The sequence below is a fragment of the Kwoniella pini genome, chromosome 9 (assembly GCF_000512605.2).
Source record: "Kwoniella pini CBS 10737 chromosome 9, complete sequence".
Lineage (NCBI taxonomy): Eukaryota > Fungi > Basidiomycota > Tremellomycetes > Tremellales > Cryptococcaceae > Kwoniella > Kwoniella pini.
The window spans coordinates 115740-131742 of NC_091724.1; the positions used below are offsets into that span (position 1 = coordinate 115740).

General features: G+C 34.8%; 8 protein-coding genes across 8 annotated transcripts; 5 read left to right on the top strand and 3 right to left on the bottom strand.

Annotated features, from left to right (window-relative positions):
• Positions 1-140: 140 nt before the first annotated feature.
• I206_106337 (UDP-glucose 4-epimerase GalE) lies at positions 141-1769 on the top strand (the record flags this gene model as incomplete). The annotated part of the gene is made up of 7 exons (XM_019158833.1): positions 141-191; positions 275-432; positions 522-723; positions 818-1038; positions 1105-1245; positions 1316-1558; positions 1625-1769. 7 exons carry the CDS (start codon positions 141-143, stop codon positions 1767-1769), a joined length of 1161 nt encoding a protein of 386 aa, XP_019007971.1.
• Positions 1770-3001: 1232 nt separating this feature from the next.
• Positions 3002-4465, top strand: I206_106338 (mitochondrial 37S ribosomal protein bS1m; the record flags this gene model as incomplete). The annotated part of the gene is made up of 1 exon (XM_019158834.1): positions 3002-4465. The coding sequence occupies one exon, from the start codon at positions 3002-3004 to the stop codon at positions 4463-4465; it is 1464 nt and encodes a 487-aa protein (XP_019007972.1).
• A 684-nt stretch (positions 4466-5149) lies between these two features.
• Positions 5150-5581, top strand: I206_106339 (uncharacterized protein; the record flags this gene model as incomplete). Its single annotated transcript, XM_019158835.1, has 1 exon — positions 5150-5581. The coding sequence occupies one exon, from the start codon at positions 5150-5152 to the stop codon at positions 5579-5581; it is 432 nt and encodes a 143-aa protein (XP_019007973.1).
• Positions 5582-6102: 521 nt separating this feature from the next.
• Positions 6103-6459, top strand: I206_106340 (uncharacterized protein; the record flags this gene model as incomplete). The annotated part of the gene is made up of 1 exon (XM_019158836.1): positions 6103-6459. One exon carries the CDS (start codon positions 6103-6105, stop codon positions 6457-6459), a length of 357 nt encoding a protein of 118 aa, XP_019007974.1.
• A 228-nt stretch (positions 6460-6687) lies between these two features.
• Positions 6688-7806, bottom strand: I206_106341 (uncharacterized protein; the record flags this gene model as incomplete). The annotated part of the gene is made up of 4 exons (XM_019158837.1): positions 6688-6915; positions 7044-7212; positions 7324-7475; positions 7579-7806. The coding sequence occupies 4 exons, from the start codon at positions 7804-7806 to the stop codon at positions 6688-6690; spliced, it is 777 nt and encodes a 258-aa protein (XP_019007975.1).
• Positions 7807-8152: 346 nt separating this feature from the next.
• Positions 8153-9795, top strand: I206_106342 (uncharacterized protein; the record flags this gene model as incomplete). The annotated part of the gene is made up of 5 exons (XM_019158838.1): positions 8153-8748; positions 8905-8972; positions 9058-9065; positions 9138-9527; positions 9604-9795. 5 exons carry the CDS (start codon positions 8153-8155, stop codon positions 9793-9795), a joined length of 1254 nt encoding a protein of 417 aa, XP_019007976.1.
• Positions 9796-10205: 410 nt separating this feature from the next.
• I206_106343 (uncharacterized protein) lies at positions 10206-12449 on the bottom strand (the record flags this gene model as incomplete). The annotated part of the gene is made up of 10 exons (XM_019158839.1): positions 10206-10258; positions 10322-10359; positions 10422-10542; positions 10618-10714; positions 10779-10895; positions 10986-11094; positions 11250-11687; positions 11864-12036; positions 12116-12193; positions 12417-12449. 10 exons carry the CDS (start codon positions 12447-12449, stop codon positions 10206-10208), a joined length of 1257 nt encoding a protein of 418 aa, XP_019007977.1.
• Positions 12450-13055: 606 nt separating this feature from the next.
• I206_106344 (uncharacterized protein) lies at positions 13056-15610 on the bottom strand (the record flags this gene model as incomplete). Its single annotated transcript, XM_019158840.2, has 8 exons — positions 13056-13121; positions 13197-13239; positions 13331-13516; positions 13590-14099; positions 14158-14337; positions 14425-14644; positions 14750-15013; positions 15088-15610. The coding sequence occupies 8 exons, from the start codon at positions 15608-15610 to the stop codon at positions 13056-13058; spliced, it is 1992 nt and encodes a 663-aa protein (XP_019007978.2).
• Between the last annotated feature and the right edge of the window lie 393 nt (positions 15611-16003).

Here is a 16003-nt window from a genome sequence, read left to right on the forward strand (position 1 = left end):
AACGCACAGACCATCAATATATACTACATACTTTTGATAACATTTCCAATATACATACATACATTGAACAAGATAGATAAAGTGTGCATCTAATCAACGGCAACAGCAACAGCAACATCGACGCGACTATTCATTTCATCATGACACAACAACCTCAACCATACTTGAACGGACATTCGCATAGTCTCAAGGTGAGCTCAATGCCGATCTATCAGTCAGATTATGGGTATGAAGATAAATATCTTACTCATGTGTTATGTTTTTACAATTATAGCGAGTCGTAGTCACTGGAGGATTAGGTTACATCGGATCACATGTCGTAGTATCATTATTATTAACAGGTCAATATCAACCTATAGTAATTGATAATTGTCATAATTGTTATCCTGAAGCACTGAACCGATGTGCAGAAATAGCAAGAGATGAATTGGGGTAAGTTACATTGTCGTATTTCTCGTACAAATTTGGGATTCGAGAAGTTAGAATATCTCGAGCTAATTGATTCTGATTAAATTTGATAGACCAGATGCACCTCAACCTATATTACACAATGTCGACTTACGAAATGCAGAAGCTGTAGAAGATGTGTTCTCTCAATATGATACAAAAGGTGGAATCTGGGCCGTAATTCATTTGGCTGCGTTGAAAGCCGTTGGGGAATCTGGTGAAATACCTCTAAGTTATTACAGGGTTAATGTTGGAGGAAGTATCTCATTATTCGAGGTAAGTCATTTGAATTTTCCAATTGCAAACGCAATCTTGGAGGAAATCGAGTTTATCAACTCATTAAGCTAATATGTCTTATCATTTATTATAGTCAATGGCAAGACATAATGTGCAGAACTTGGTATTCTCCTCTTCAGCAACCGTATACGGTACACCAGAAGTCATCCCTATATTGGAAACCTCACCATTATTACCTGCTTCATGTTACGGAAGGACAAAAGCTATGGTAGAGGAGATTATACAAGACTTGTGTAAAGTACAAAACAAGGACGGACAAGGTAGTTTGAGAGCTGTCAGCGTAAGGTACTTCAAGTGAGTCAAAATCGTACTTGCAAATCTCCGATTGGCAGTGTGAATTTGCTAATATACGCTTTTCAGCCCCGCCGGTGCTCACCCATCAGGTAAATTAGGAGAAGAACCACGAGGTAAACCAGGAAATTTATTACCATTGTTAGCTCAAATAGCAATTGGAAGAGAGAAAAGTCAATTGAAAATATTCGGCACTGACTTCCCAACACCGTAAGTTTCGTGACTTTCTTTGTGACCATGGTTCTCATGTTTGAGACTGACGATGGTGTCATATTTGTAGTGATGGAACATGCGTTCGAGATTACCTACATATACTGGACCTTGCTCATGGACACGTCTTAGCATTGGACGCCTTGGCTGTACCAACTTCAGAGAAAAACATCTTTTCCAATTGTGATGCAGAAAGTGGATCATTTAGATCATTCAATCTGGGTAAAGGAAAAGGAATGAGCGTTTTGAACATGATTGATGCGATGAGGAAGGCTACAGGATATGATTATCAATATGAGATTGTCGGTAGGAGGTGAGTTATACTTTCTGAGCACTCGAAAAGGAGAATGATGCTGATATTTTTTGTCGGCATAATTAGGCGAGGAGATGTTCCAGATTTAACGGCTGATACAACATTAGCAGAAAAAGAATTAGGATTTGTAGCTACCAGGAATTTAGAAGAGATGTGTAGGGATTTATGGAATTTCCAAACAAAACATGCAAACGGTTATGGAACTGCTTAGATAATTTGGGTTATAGGCGAACGGACAATTGGAAATTTTAGGATGATATTGATACCTTTAGAATTATGAGAATACCTTAACACAAAGATACCAAACGAAAATGTCAAATCAAGCGCAAATAGTATAAGTAGACGAAAAATGAATAAATCGACTTTATCAAAAACATCAATTATTATCATGTAAGAGAGGAGAATGATAGATCAAACTCATGATTTCTCTCATAAATTAGACACCTAGCATCTCAAATATCATATAGAAGTTTTTTTGTCATTTTCTTATACGTTAATTTCACATTATAATAATATTAAATTCTTTTCAACTTTACTTTTGATGTTTTTTTGCCTTCGTTCTACTGTTTTATTAGTTATTCAACTCAGCAATTTATAGTTACATTTGAAATTCATACATGCATTCTAAGCATAGATTGAAATACGCTTGAATGTGTTTTGGAAAATGACCCTATGAATTGATCGAGTTTTCTTACAAGTAGAATAATGAGAGAGTTTTGGATTATAAAATCAATTCATACGACATTTTAAGTTATATTTCAAATATATATAAATATCATAATCAAAATAAGTTTGTAGCTACCCATAGGTGACTTTGAATCATAGATTACTCAATCCTCAAAGTTGTTTTAATCAGTTAGCTCCTTTTTTTTTTCTTTTGACAAAAAAAAAGGTTAATCAATACATCCTGTCTGGCCCCAATGATCGTTGTAGCTTCACAATTGAATTTCTTTTCAAAAACCCAACTGGAGCTCTAATAAAAAACATCGAATGGGGAATTGGGGATGTATTTTAAAAAGAATAACTACTACGGTTTTAATGCAGAAGTGTATTCTTTTTTTTGTGATTGAAGAAGAAGAGAAAGAAGAAAGAATGAAAAGGAAATTTGTTTCAAAAGAGAAACGCGAAAGAATTTTGGGAATAGGGGAAATTTAATGTTTTTCAATGTGAATTTATTATTATTTATCCCATTTGTTACGGGTAGTAGATAATCGAGATTTGATGTTTAACAATTGGCGATTTGTTGAAAAGTCATATAAATTATATATTGATCTGTTCATCGACTATTCGAATTGAGAATTACTACTACGCAATAAGTGAACTCGTCAAATTAAGGACCAAAGAGTCCTTAATATTTTATTTTATTTTCATCTCTCAATCATTACAACGGATTTGTGTTGATAAATATTCGATTAAAACAAATTTGATAAACTTCATTCAACCATGTCTTCATCTCCTTTCCCTCAACTTTTGCGTAGAGCAAATATATCAACTTATGATCCATTAATTACTCGAATATATACTTCAACACCATCTTCAAAATCACAATATAATGATTGGGGATTAAAATTTAATTTACCAATTAAGAAAGGTCCAAGATATATTAAATTTAATTCATTAGATGCAGGACCAGGTATAAATTGTGATTGGCGTTCAGGTGAACGTGAAGCAAGATTTGTTCAAGCATGGGGAACAGGTAAAATACGTTGGCAAAATGATAATGAAATTATGAATTATTCTTTAAGAACAGAAAAAATATATGATAATGAAAATAATAAACATTCAGATGATTATTTAACTGAACAAATTGAAAATGAAAATTCATCTGATAATCAAGGAAATAAAGAAGAAGAAGAATTAATAATTAGTAATAAAGAAATTTGGTTAAAAGATATTGAATCTATGTCTTTAAAAGAATTTGAAAATTATTTAGATTTAATTAGAAATAAAAGAAAAGAATTTTTAAATAAAAGATTAAATGATTTACCAAATAAAATTAAAGATACTTTAATACTTCCAGAAGATAAAACTTTAATTCATTTAGCTTCAACCGGTAAAACTACTTCACAATCAATTATAAATTTACAAACTTCTTTAACTTGTAAAGAATTATCTTCAAAAAATTCAAATAGTAAATTACATTCAAAATTACATAGAACATTTGGATTAAATTATTCAAAAAAACCAACATCTACAAATGATTTTTTACCAAATGAATTAATTCAAAAAGGTAGAATTTTAAATAAAGTTTCAAGATATGATGATTCACATTCAAGAGCAATAAATAATACAAGAAATAGTGGTGGTGGTAATAATTTACCTTGGGTAGTTAGTTTAGGTGGAATAACAGGAAAAACTATTCAAAATAAAAATAATAAAATAACAGAAATTAATAAAAATTATACAAGTTTAATTGAAGAAACTGATTATAAAAGATTAAATAATTTATCAGGAATTGGAAATTTTAAAATTAATCGTGCAGAAATGTCAAATCAACCACCAATTATTTTAGGATTAAAAGATTCAAATAAATTATTATTATCTTCATTAAATAATAGAATGGGAGGAAAATGGAGACAATCTACAGCAAATCAACCTTCTTCACTTGATACATTTAAATTTGATATTGATTTAACAATTAATTCAATTGAATCTAATCCTGAAACTATACCAAAAGAAATTGGAAGTAAAGAATGGGTAGGAGATGAATCAAAATTATCAAAATTAAATGATTGGTCATTTAAATATAATTTTGGTGGTCCTAAAAATGATCGTAAAAAAGGTGAAGCATTAGAAAGATTACGTATCAAAGAAGATAGAGAACAAACAATGGAAAGATTGAATAGATTGTTGGGTAAATATAAAATTGGAGGAGAAAAGAAAACTGAACAGTCAAGTGAGCAATAAAGGTTATGCGTACTAGGTATGACTCATTTCGGATGGGAAATGTTATACAAGGCAAGACAGTCATTTGCCTGAGACGCAAAGTGTAAAGTATCAGTAGTTTAGCGGCTTGTATGCATACCACATTGCATCTCTTCTCACAATTCCTGATTAATTCCAAATATAACAACCAGCATGGTATCTAGCAGCCTCACTGAGCTCAGTACCTCCTCATACAAGGCCGAAGGGGCTTTGAGGGGACATTGGCGAAGTGGTAGGGTGGGCAAGGGAAGTGGAGGGGCTCACGACAGCAGATAGAAGTGACAACCAGTTCTAAAAGATGAGAAGCTATTCGATAGAAAGAGAAATGTGGCGAACAGACTCAAGGAGGTTACAAAGGTGATCGGTATTCGGGTGGGTTACAATATGAGAGGCGAAAGAGCAAAGATAGTTGATATGACCATTCACAGAATTTAGCTTTGACATATCAAAGGATCAAGAAGTTGCTATGATGCAATAAATCGGTATGGGATAGTATGAACGGAGTTGTCTCTTCTGAATTATCATGAATTCAAGCTATTTATAAAGTTATTTCTGCATTCATCTTTCAGTTCATTCAAATTTCAAGAAGTCGTAATTTATTTGATTTACCCATTGATATTCCGTTGAACTGCCGCTGATTTTTTTCTAAATCCACATTTATCCACCATGTCAAGCCGATCACAAAACCATAGCAAATCGAAATTGTTCACATCCGTTGTGAGCAAATTAAGTCGCAAGAGCTTTCAATCTGAGGGGAACCAGAATACTGAACAACAAGATCAAAGCGTTGAATCCAAATCTCCCAACACCGTTGATATGAATTCTAAGGTTTCAGTAGAAAGGGATGAGAATGGTTATATCATCATTGATCCTAAAGAGGTATCCCCAATTAACGCGGAATCAACTCAAATCAATGAGGAATCAACACAGAAACATGAGGAATCAAACGATGGTAGTAGGGATGATCAGTTTGGATCTAAACAATCTGATAATACGATTATTGATAGATTTAGACAAGACGTAGAAAATTATAGGAAAAAATTAGGTCTTGGATATTCAGAAAATTGCGATTTTGGTGATGCTTCTAATTCAGAATAGTCGAAGAGATTGGATGACAGATTTAATGAGATAGAGAGATTAAGACACCAGAGTAAGGGGTTCGGGAAACCATTAGTGAATTGAAGTATCGTGCCACAACTGAAGGATTTCTAAACGTTTCATGAAAAGTGAAATATCTTTATTTCCATATTATACTGCCTAGCTGAATACGATCGTTCATTATGTATCGTGTTTGACGCTGAGTGGTTTGCTCTGATGTATATGACCGAGGTGTTGGTGAGTTTCAAGTCCAATCAAAAGGAAGACATCATTTCTTATTGACTCCATGACACCTGTTCCATCGAGCATGTCATCATTTGGTTGACTAGAATTGTCAAAGGATCCTTCAATGTATGAAAGGATTCTAACATGCTGATATATTTTCAATCACTTTGGATTATTCTAACTCATTCCTACATATTTCTTAACCCATTTCTCCTTCTCAATCAGATGTTCAATCAAGTTAATTATATTTCGATCAGATTGGGGTTCAGACGAGAAAGACATCTACAATCAAAACGATGACTGGAGATACTATCTTAACAGCTAGAAGAAGATTATCATCAACTTCTTCGACTTTTTCCAAATTGAAAAATGCTAGTCTATCATTTACAAGTATTTTAACGAATTTTAAAAGAAAATTCATTAAATCAACGATCGATTCAAAACTATCTAGTCAAACACAACATTCACAATCATTACAAAGAGAAGAAGAATTCTCGATAAATCATTCTCGCTTTGGCTCGGACATTGAATTCCCCGTGGAAGAAGAAAGAGAAATGATTTTCCACAATAAATCACCGTTTAGTAATACTTCAATTGAAGATGAGAGTTCGACATCAACGTTAAGATCATTGCAACGAAATAGTGTCAAATGAGGATAAAATTATTTATTAATTGAAAAATAATTTATACAACTTATACATGTCATTTAAGAATGCTTGTGGATCTACATAATGTTTGTATGATCTAAAATTAAATGTTAAATACCTTACAACAATATTAAGAAGCGAAAGTTTGAAAATAAAAAAAATTATTCCCTTTTATTGAAATTATATACAACATTGATCTATTTATGGTCGATCACGATTTATTGATTTATTGATTTATTGTTTCTTCCTTACAAGTTTTACTAAATTTACACCTTGTCTATTATAAATTTCTTTTTCACCAGATTTATCATCTTCAATTATATATTGATTAAAATATTTTTTAAGCATTATAAAAAATCTTTTATCTGCTTTTCTCCTTTTTTTCCAACAAAATAATATTTCAATTTCTTTACCTATTGGAGCGAGATCACATAGTGTTTTCACAAGTAATGGAAATGCAGGCTAAGAATTTGTCATGTCAGTTTTAAGTTTTAAGACCTATATTCGTGTTTCATGAAAACTCTGATAGAACAAGGTGAGGTTGAAGTATGATTGGAATGAATAGGTAATAAAGGAAAATGGATAATTACCTCGAAGTAAACACAATCTGCTGCTAAGACGACATCTATATTTTCTATTGGTATTGTCGAAGGAACTTGTTCTCCCCAATTGTATTCTGCAATATGTACATTTCGCCTCTGAGTTGTACTTGTCGGTAAATTCAGTTCAGCGTTAACTTCCATTAGGTCGAGCAATATTCTAAAAGAAGTATGATGGCGATACGAGTCAGCTTGTCGCTCTCCCAGAACATATCTATCATGCGAGTTGAAATGAGGATACAGACTAAAGTCCCCTCGTCTGACAACTCACGATTGATCCGTTGCCCATACTTCAGCAGAAGGTTCCAACATCCCAGCTACGATACCGACCAAACCAGTTCCTGAACCAAGTTCCAAGATCTTCTTATTGCGTAGATAAGAGGGATTTATTTGATGCCTGTATGCAATATACCGCGAGAGAACCTAGTCATATGAAATTGGTCAGTTCCATCGGATATTGAATGATTCGTTCATCTAGGTGATGAATCGTTTTGGCTAGATCAGCTTAATAAATTCAATAATTCACCTCTCCTGCTGGCCATGCAATACCACCGCAACCTGGTCCAGCATCCACTTTTAACTTCACAACATCTTTCAAACCATCTACAAGTACATGAGTCTCTTCTGCTGCTTTCGTTGTAGGCGGTCTAGGAGGTGCTAGCGATTCAAAAGATGGTAAAGCCGCGTCTGAATTCGTAGTTGAGACTGAGGTCGAACGAGATCTCGGAGGAGTCAAGTCGGAAATAGCGACCATATCGGAGTGGAAGGAGGATCCAGACTAGATGGACGGACACACTACAAGATATCACTATTGATAAAGTATTGAGAGTATTTGACAAAGATCGAATGGATAGTTCTATTATAGATTAATTGTCCCTTATTATGATTCTCGGTGATCGACCGCGGTTTAGTAAATTTCGAAAGGAAGTGAGTGATGTTGATCTGTTTGTGGAGTCTCCACATTCATGGGATTTATACACACAACATACACATATATAGCAAAGGAAGATTAACTATAAGAGGTTCGAAGAGCATATCAAGGTGTACTCATTGTTGTCAACCTAACCTCAAGTAGCGATAGACTTACTAAGCGCGACAACATGGTAGAACCTACGAATTACCACCCTTCATCACCTTCGTCAATTAGTGTTCCCCCTCTATCACCTCGTCAATCTAGAAATCGAAATACATCTTCACCTAGAAATAATGTACGATCACCTAAAATTCAATCTTCTCCTATATTATTACAACCTTTACCAGCAACATCTTCTTTAAATAAAGAATCAATTTATGCATCAGAATTAGAATTAGATAAACAAACTAAACAATTAAATAGAGAAAAACAATTATCAGAAGCATTAAAAGATCAATTATATTCTATTGAAAGAGAAAAAATTAAAATAGAACAAGGTACATGGTCAAAAAATAATTCTAAATTTGAATATAAAGATAAAGATGATAAGATAATATATTCATCTGAAAATTCAAAAACAAAACCATTTAATAATCCTCCACAAGCTTTTGAACTTTATAAAGCAATTGATGATCATAATTTTGAATTTATAATGCGTATTAGAGATTATCAATTTGATACACTTTTACAAAAGAATGGAAATGAATTTCCAATTTTATATGCAACTAGATTAGGTAATCAATGGAGAGATGTTGTTATTCTATTAGTTGGAGCTTTGTCTAGGTGAGTAATTAGGAAAAAAATAAATCAGGTTTTATACAAAGATCGAAATCGATGATTTAGAGGGAATGGTCATTTGTCTCAATGGAAATGGACTATTGAAGGCTTCTCACTTGAGAATGGATAATTGAATAAGCTGATTATCATCATCACTTTTAGGTATGTGAATCACCTTGAGCCAGAGGATTTTGAAAAGAAAGAAACATTACGAACATTGAAAGCTTTGCGTAAGTTATACAACTCTATAATATTCGGCAATATAAAAATCTTACAGAATGTAACTAATCTGTGAAATGAATTCTACCTATTCAGGTGCGAATGTAAGTCACCTATAATATCACTTGCGAGATCGAAATGTACTTGTTACTAATCAAACTCCTTCTCACTAATAGCTAAAACTAGCAATTGATCATACATTAATAAATCTTCCACCAGGTCATTCAACAAATTTACTTTCATCATATTTACAAGTACTTATAATGTCAGAAGGAGATTCTTTTTTATTAAAATCAATGAATGAAATTTCATTAATAATTCGATCTAAAATAAATTCTTCGAATTCTAATTCAAATTCTAATTCTAATTCAAAATTAAATTCGGAAATTATTAAACCTGTATTTCAAAGTGAAAATATAATACGTAAATTTTGTACAAAAGAATTAAGAGGTATAAAAGAAGGTATAATTGATGTTGAAGAATATATTTCAAATGCAACTTTAGATTTATTAATTTTAAGTTGTTGGAATTTAGTTTCAAATCAATTAAATATTGAAAATCTTCCTGTAAGTTTTTGAATTACAAAAATATGATTTTTTAAATTAATTATGATTTTTATTTTATTTTATTTATTATTTAAAGACACATACTTTTGCAAGAGATTTAAGAACTTATTCACTTTTCATTGAAGCTTATGAAAATAATTTAACAAATTTAAATAAATTGAATCCTAAATTAAAAAAAATATTAAATATTCTTATAGATTTAGCAGGTGATAGTAAGAAAAGTGTTAAAGGACGTTTAGAAGATGTTAGGAATGTTTTGGATACTTAAAATTCCCGATCTTTAGTTTTTATGTAATTTAGCTTTGAAAGAGTAAGAGGTTATGAGAGGAAAAGGCGGAATTGAAGATTAAATAATGATTTTAATATAAGTATTCATATTCAAACCCATTTGTACGTTCACTTTTAATCAGGGTCTTGGTTGTAGCTTTTGATAGTTATGTATGTACCCGTCCTAAATGTAGATTATCCTGTTGTACGGAGATGTACGGTATTGAGACAAATGATTCGGTATGAGGGTCGAGCTTCAACGAGATCAGCACGGAAATTTGACACGAATCGTGATTCGCATCTGGTCATACTATATTTATATTCATACGCAAATCCGAAAGATACATGTGGTATATGCTAATTAGTATAATTTCTGTTTTATCTGTTTTCAGTGAGACGAGGTATAGATAATTAGGCTGATCGAGCAGCTTCAACAGCTTTAGAAGCGGCTTCATCAAGACCATCTATAATCATGTGTATAGTTCAGTCAGTACAGTGTTCAAGACGATTATGGATGGATGACTTACCGAATGGGAAGATCTTCAATCCTGATTCGTTAATCATCCTATAAAGTCGACGAGATCAGTAACGGCAACAAGGATGATGAACAATCGAAGGGAGACCCACTTCTTAGCTTCAGCCTCTTTTGTACCTTGTAATCTAACAACTAAAGGAATAGATAATTCGAGTTCCTTGGTAGCTTTGATGATACCTTCGGCAATAACGTCACATCGCATAATACCACCGACTATAGTTCCGGATACAATACAATTAGTTGTTTTGTCGAGCTTTTCAGCGATAGCTTCATGACTAATCGGCTTACAGATGTTAACAAAGATTGATTTGACATTCTTAGAGGTCAATAACAATTCGAAAGCCTTCTTGACGGCATCGGCAGTAGCACCACCACCGACATCAAGCTAGAACATGCTTCAGTCAGCTAAAGTTGCATTATGAAAATCATGATCGGTAATGCAGACATACGAAATTGGCTGGAGATCCACCGTGGAGGTTCAATACGTCCATAGTAGCCATAGCTAGACCAGCACCGTTGACGAGACATCCAATATCACCATCGAGCTTGATGAAGTTGAGACCGTACTAATAATGCAAAAACACAGTTTGTCAATATATGATTAACCAGGTAATGAGAATCCCCAAAACCACTTGAGACTTGATAGCTAAACTCACCTCAGCAGCCTCGACTTCTTGAGCATCTTCTTGAGTAGTATCACGAAGTTTGAAAACGTCTTTTTGTCTGAAATCGGCATTGTCATCGAAACCGAATTTGGCGTCCATACTAGAATGTTTTATGTTCAGGTCAATAAGGTATACTTCTACGCAGAAAGCAGAAAGTGGTCGTCTACAAAGGGAAAGCAGAAATAAAGCTTGCTTGTGTGAATTTGACTGGGGTGACCAAAAGAAGGTGGGAGATTATATAAAATAACAACTCACCATAAAACTTGTCCATCAGATAATTCAGCTAAAGGATTAATTTCAATTTGAGTTGCATCTTTATCTTTGAAAATTTTATAAAGATTTTGGAAAGTATCAGCAGCGTTTTTTTGAGATTCTTCTTTAAATCCTAATTGTTTAGCTAATTCTAAAGCTTTTTCAGAAGAAATTCCATTTTCAAAATCTAATGTTGTAGTTATAATTGCTTCAGGTGTATCATGTGCAACATCTTCAATATTCATACCACCTTGATTTGATGTAACTAAAACTGGTGAACCTCTTGCTCTATCATTTAAAACAGCAGCATAATATTCTTTTTGAGGTGGCATTCTTTCTGCTAACATTACTGCATTACAAATTCTACCACCTGCACCAGTTTGTTTAGTTATTAATTTATGTCCTAACATTTTTGAAGCGTATTCTTTTGCTTGTGCTGGGCTATAAGATGAGTGAATGAATAAAAGGAGTTAGCAAAAGTTTATAACGCGAATGCTTTAAGACCATCATCGATTTTCCCGCTCTTAAATTTCACATTGTTCAGATATACCCCTTCCTCACGCCCTCATTTATATTTTTTCCACGACTTGCAATATGATTAAAGAGTTCGTACTTACGAATCAACCATTTGTACACCACCTTGAAATCCAGAATCGAAATGTCCTTTACCTCTTCCACCAGCTAAAACTTGAGCTTTAATTACCAATTCATCTTTACCAAATGATTTAGCTACTGATTCAGCTTCTTCAGCTGAAAAAGCTGGAAGAGCTTTAGGAGTTGGAATTCCATACTATATTATCGTCATAAGTGATTAGTCATTATTCCTTTCTCAGAAGAAAATACGATTCAAAATCTATATGATAACTCACAGAATTAAGTAATTGAACAGATTGATATTCGTGAATTGAAAGATTTCTCTTTTGTTGAGCTTGAACTCCCTTGAGGGGCTAAATTTCATTATCAATTATCAATTCTTATCTTTGACCATTCTGATTCCCCATCCTTCTCAGTACTATCACTTTCATCAATATGTTCCCTGTAGAATAAAATCTCAACTTCCTCGCGTCCTTATATTTCTTCTTGATGAAATTCGGTAATGCCGAATAACCTTCCTTGCACGACCTTCCTCACTGATAATAACACATGCCTGTATAGGATCAGCGCACTCACTTTAAAGGCTGATCTTGTGAATCTATTCAACATCTTCAATTATATTCTTATGTTTATAGTAGTATACAAATATCAATAATCGATATAAACTTTGTATCCAAAATAAATTGAATACCCTTTTGATTCAACACGTTAACCGAATGTTGGTTTAATTACTATGACGGAGTACCCATCTGATTCCTTCGGTACTTGGTAAGGTTACTCATTTTAATCCAATCGGTTATATCGCCGAAAAAACCGCCACGTTGCAGTTATGGCACAAATCTCACACGCGGGGTAATCACAACTAAGAACTTTTATTACATCTATATTGTTGCATTTGCATTGAGATCAAACTTCATCATGATGAGATCGTTACGTCTTACTGATCTGGTATGAAAGTATGATAACTGATTGACTTTTAAAAAATCGAATGAATGAGAAAAATGGAATACGAAATATGATGGAAATCCGCCTCTTTCCTCTATGTTCTCATGATGATACCTCCGTTTCCACCTAGTAAATTTCCGTGCAATTCTCCAATCTGCCTTGCGTCCACAAATCTCACTTATGTATATCGAATATACCGCCTATGTGGAGAAGCTATCGGTTGGAAAAGCCAAATTAGCATTGATTCCATCATAAGCCTAAGAGCCACACTTACATTCCCAAAATCTTGAATGGAGGTGAAGTACCTCCTGCTTCACCTTGCAACTGACATTCGACCTGAGTGGGAAAAGATGTGAGCCATGATATCTGGAACGCTGTGGCTAGACAAGAAGAGACGGATGAGTCACTTACGAAATGCGATCCCCTCGATACACCTCGGTCAATCATAACGAGACTACAAATTCATCGTACAAATTAGCCATACATCCCTTACAACGGGACCGTCGAACAGTACGAGAGTAAAGAGAAAACCAAGCAATACTCACGTTGCAATCACATCATCAACTTCAGCTGTACCCTGTAATTCTTTTCCTCCAGCAACATTATCATCTACCCAACATTTTACCGTACCCAATGGCTTATCAGGTGGAGATTGTAAGAAGTAAATTCCTACATCACCCGCACCAAGCTTGAGAGGTACTCGAAGTCGAGCAGTAGGTTGTTCAGCATACCTATGACATTTAGCTTATCAGCATAGTTCCTGCCTTTGTAGAAACCAAATACTGCAATTGAAAACAAGCTCACCAATAATGCCTATCTTCGTAGACCGCACCCTTTGGCGGGTGATATGTATGCCAACCACTACCATAAAACAAACTTGGTGGAAGAGGATTAATCAAATCACTGGCAGCCACACAGAAAGGTTCGATTTCTCTGAATTGTTGAACATCATGTGGTCGATCTTTAAGTCTCATTTGAGGTACTCGTAAACCTTGATATCTTTCAGCAAGTGAAGATCCAGCAGAATCTCCATCTCCAGGTTCTTGACCTGGCATTCCTTTTCTCAATCCTACACCACCTAAGAGCGAAGGACCACTTGCTGAATTATCTCCTTCTGTACCTAAATTAGGCACCTCAAAGGCATGTCCATTTATGGCTGACCATCCGGCGCATATTTGTGACATTATATAAGAGATCAAAACATCGGCGATGAGATCGTGACCATTTTGATTTGCGTGGTTTGGATCGGCGTAGAAGGCTGATCGTGCTTGATCGGGCGTTTGTAAATATTGCTCGTACAAGACACCTTTAGCACTATATTGCGGATATGTCAGTCAAATCGAATCGATGTATCGTAAGACGGGGGTCATACCTGATATGTGGAACATCGTAAAATTGAGCTACGACATTATGGAGTAATTCAGGACCAGCAAATCCATTCTGGGCCTGGACTTGAGGACTGAAATGACCAAGAATGATGATTGCTGGCATCTCTGGTCTGACAAGAATGGATCGGACAAGAAGCTCGAAATGTTGAAGCCATTCTGGGTCACTGAGGGACGAATCGACGTGTCAGTAAATCCCAAAAATTTCAGCCAGTGTCTGGCAGTATCTAATTCTGCACACAAAGTCCACTCACTTTGGATCGGCGGCGTCAAACTCTAAGATGACCAAATCGGTCTTATCAGGTAGATGGTGAGAGTTGCAATAAGCGTAATAAGCCGAATCCGTTTTCTTGGTAGCTCCATTGGTTAATTCGTTTGCAGGGTGGGGGAAAACGGTATTCCACCAATCGAAGAATTTATGAGGATAACATTTCTCATTGACTGGATCGTCACCCGCTCCGGTACATGCGGACACTGTTGGGCATCAATATCAGTAAAAGCGGTATGTAGTCGTGAAGCAGATAATTTTTGAAAGCGAAGGTTGTAGAATGTACCGGCTAGGAGAGGAGAAACACATACCAGATCCACCCAAAACACTCAAGGTGATACTACTTCCACTCATAGCTTTCTGTAATACTCTTTGTACTCTAGCATTTGTACCGGTATGTAATCTAGATTTGAGCAATTCCAATTGACCCCTTCTAGCAGCTATAGCATCTCCTGGACCAAATACCGGACAAAACTCGAAAGGAGCCGGGTCAGCTATAGAGTTATTCAAGTAATCTCTTGGTACCAGGTGAGCTTGATCGAGAACATGATGATGCGGATCTTCAGATGATCCAGCTACAATAATAAAAAATGAGGATTATGAGTTTGGATCCCAGATCAAAGGGGGAAACAGACGAAGTAGAACATACAGAAAATTAATTTTAATAATAATATTAATCCAACAAGACCAGTTACTGATATCCAACCTTTTTGACTTAATCCAAATTTATTTCCTGTAAATCCAAAATTTTTACCTCTTTTCCCACCACTTCCACCACCAACTAAAGCACTAAGATTTAATGTTAATCCATTTTTACTTCTTCTACTTTGTAAACCTCCACTTTGTTTCTCATTTCCAGAATTATTTGATTTACTTGATCCAGAAGATAATCTACGATGTTGATTTGTTGTATCATTATATTCAGCTGCTGTTGATTTTATTTCTGATCCAGAATTATAAGTTCCTGCATGAGCATTAGGTGTATTTGAACCATCTCCTCCTCCACTGTTCCCGTTACCATTGAAATATTCTGGATGATTTGGAGAAAGTGAAGGATCATCTTCAGAATTTATACGAGAAGTGTAATGCGACATTGGAGTATCTGGTTCGTTATGTTTAGTATTGGGTGTTTCAGGATTATTGCCAGTTGGATTGGACCTTGTGCGAAGCATCCCTAAATTACCATCAAACTACCAAGCATTAAGTCAATCTGCGAGCTTCACTGTTCTGCTGTAATCTTGTTCGCCTTTATAAGCTTCAGATTTCCACAGATACTTCGTATAGGCTTGGATTGCTGAAGAGCGAGGGAGGCATGAACAGTATCAGCACATACGCGACCAAAGAATCAGAAGCGAACGGCTGCGGTTGATCTGGATTTTAGGACTTACGATGAGTCAGACAGGGCGATAAGCTACAAAGTGACTATAGGTACGATTAAGACCACCGTTCGCGGTTGATACGCTATGATTTATACCTAATCAAGAGGGATATGGACTGAGATTAACGATTAATTTAGATAATATCTATAGACGCGACTGTCACTTGTCTCTCTCGTAGCTCAATAT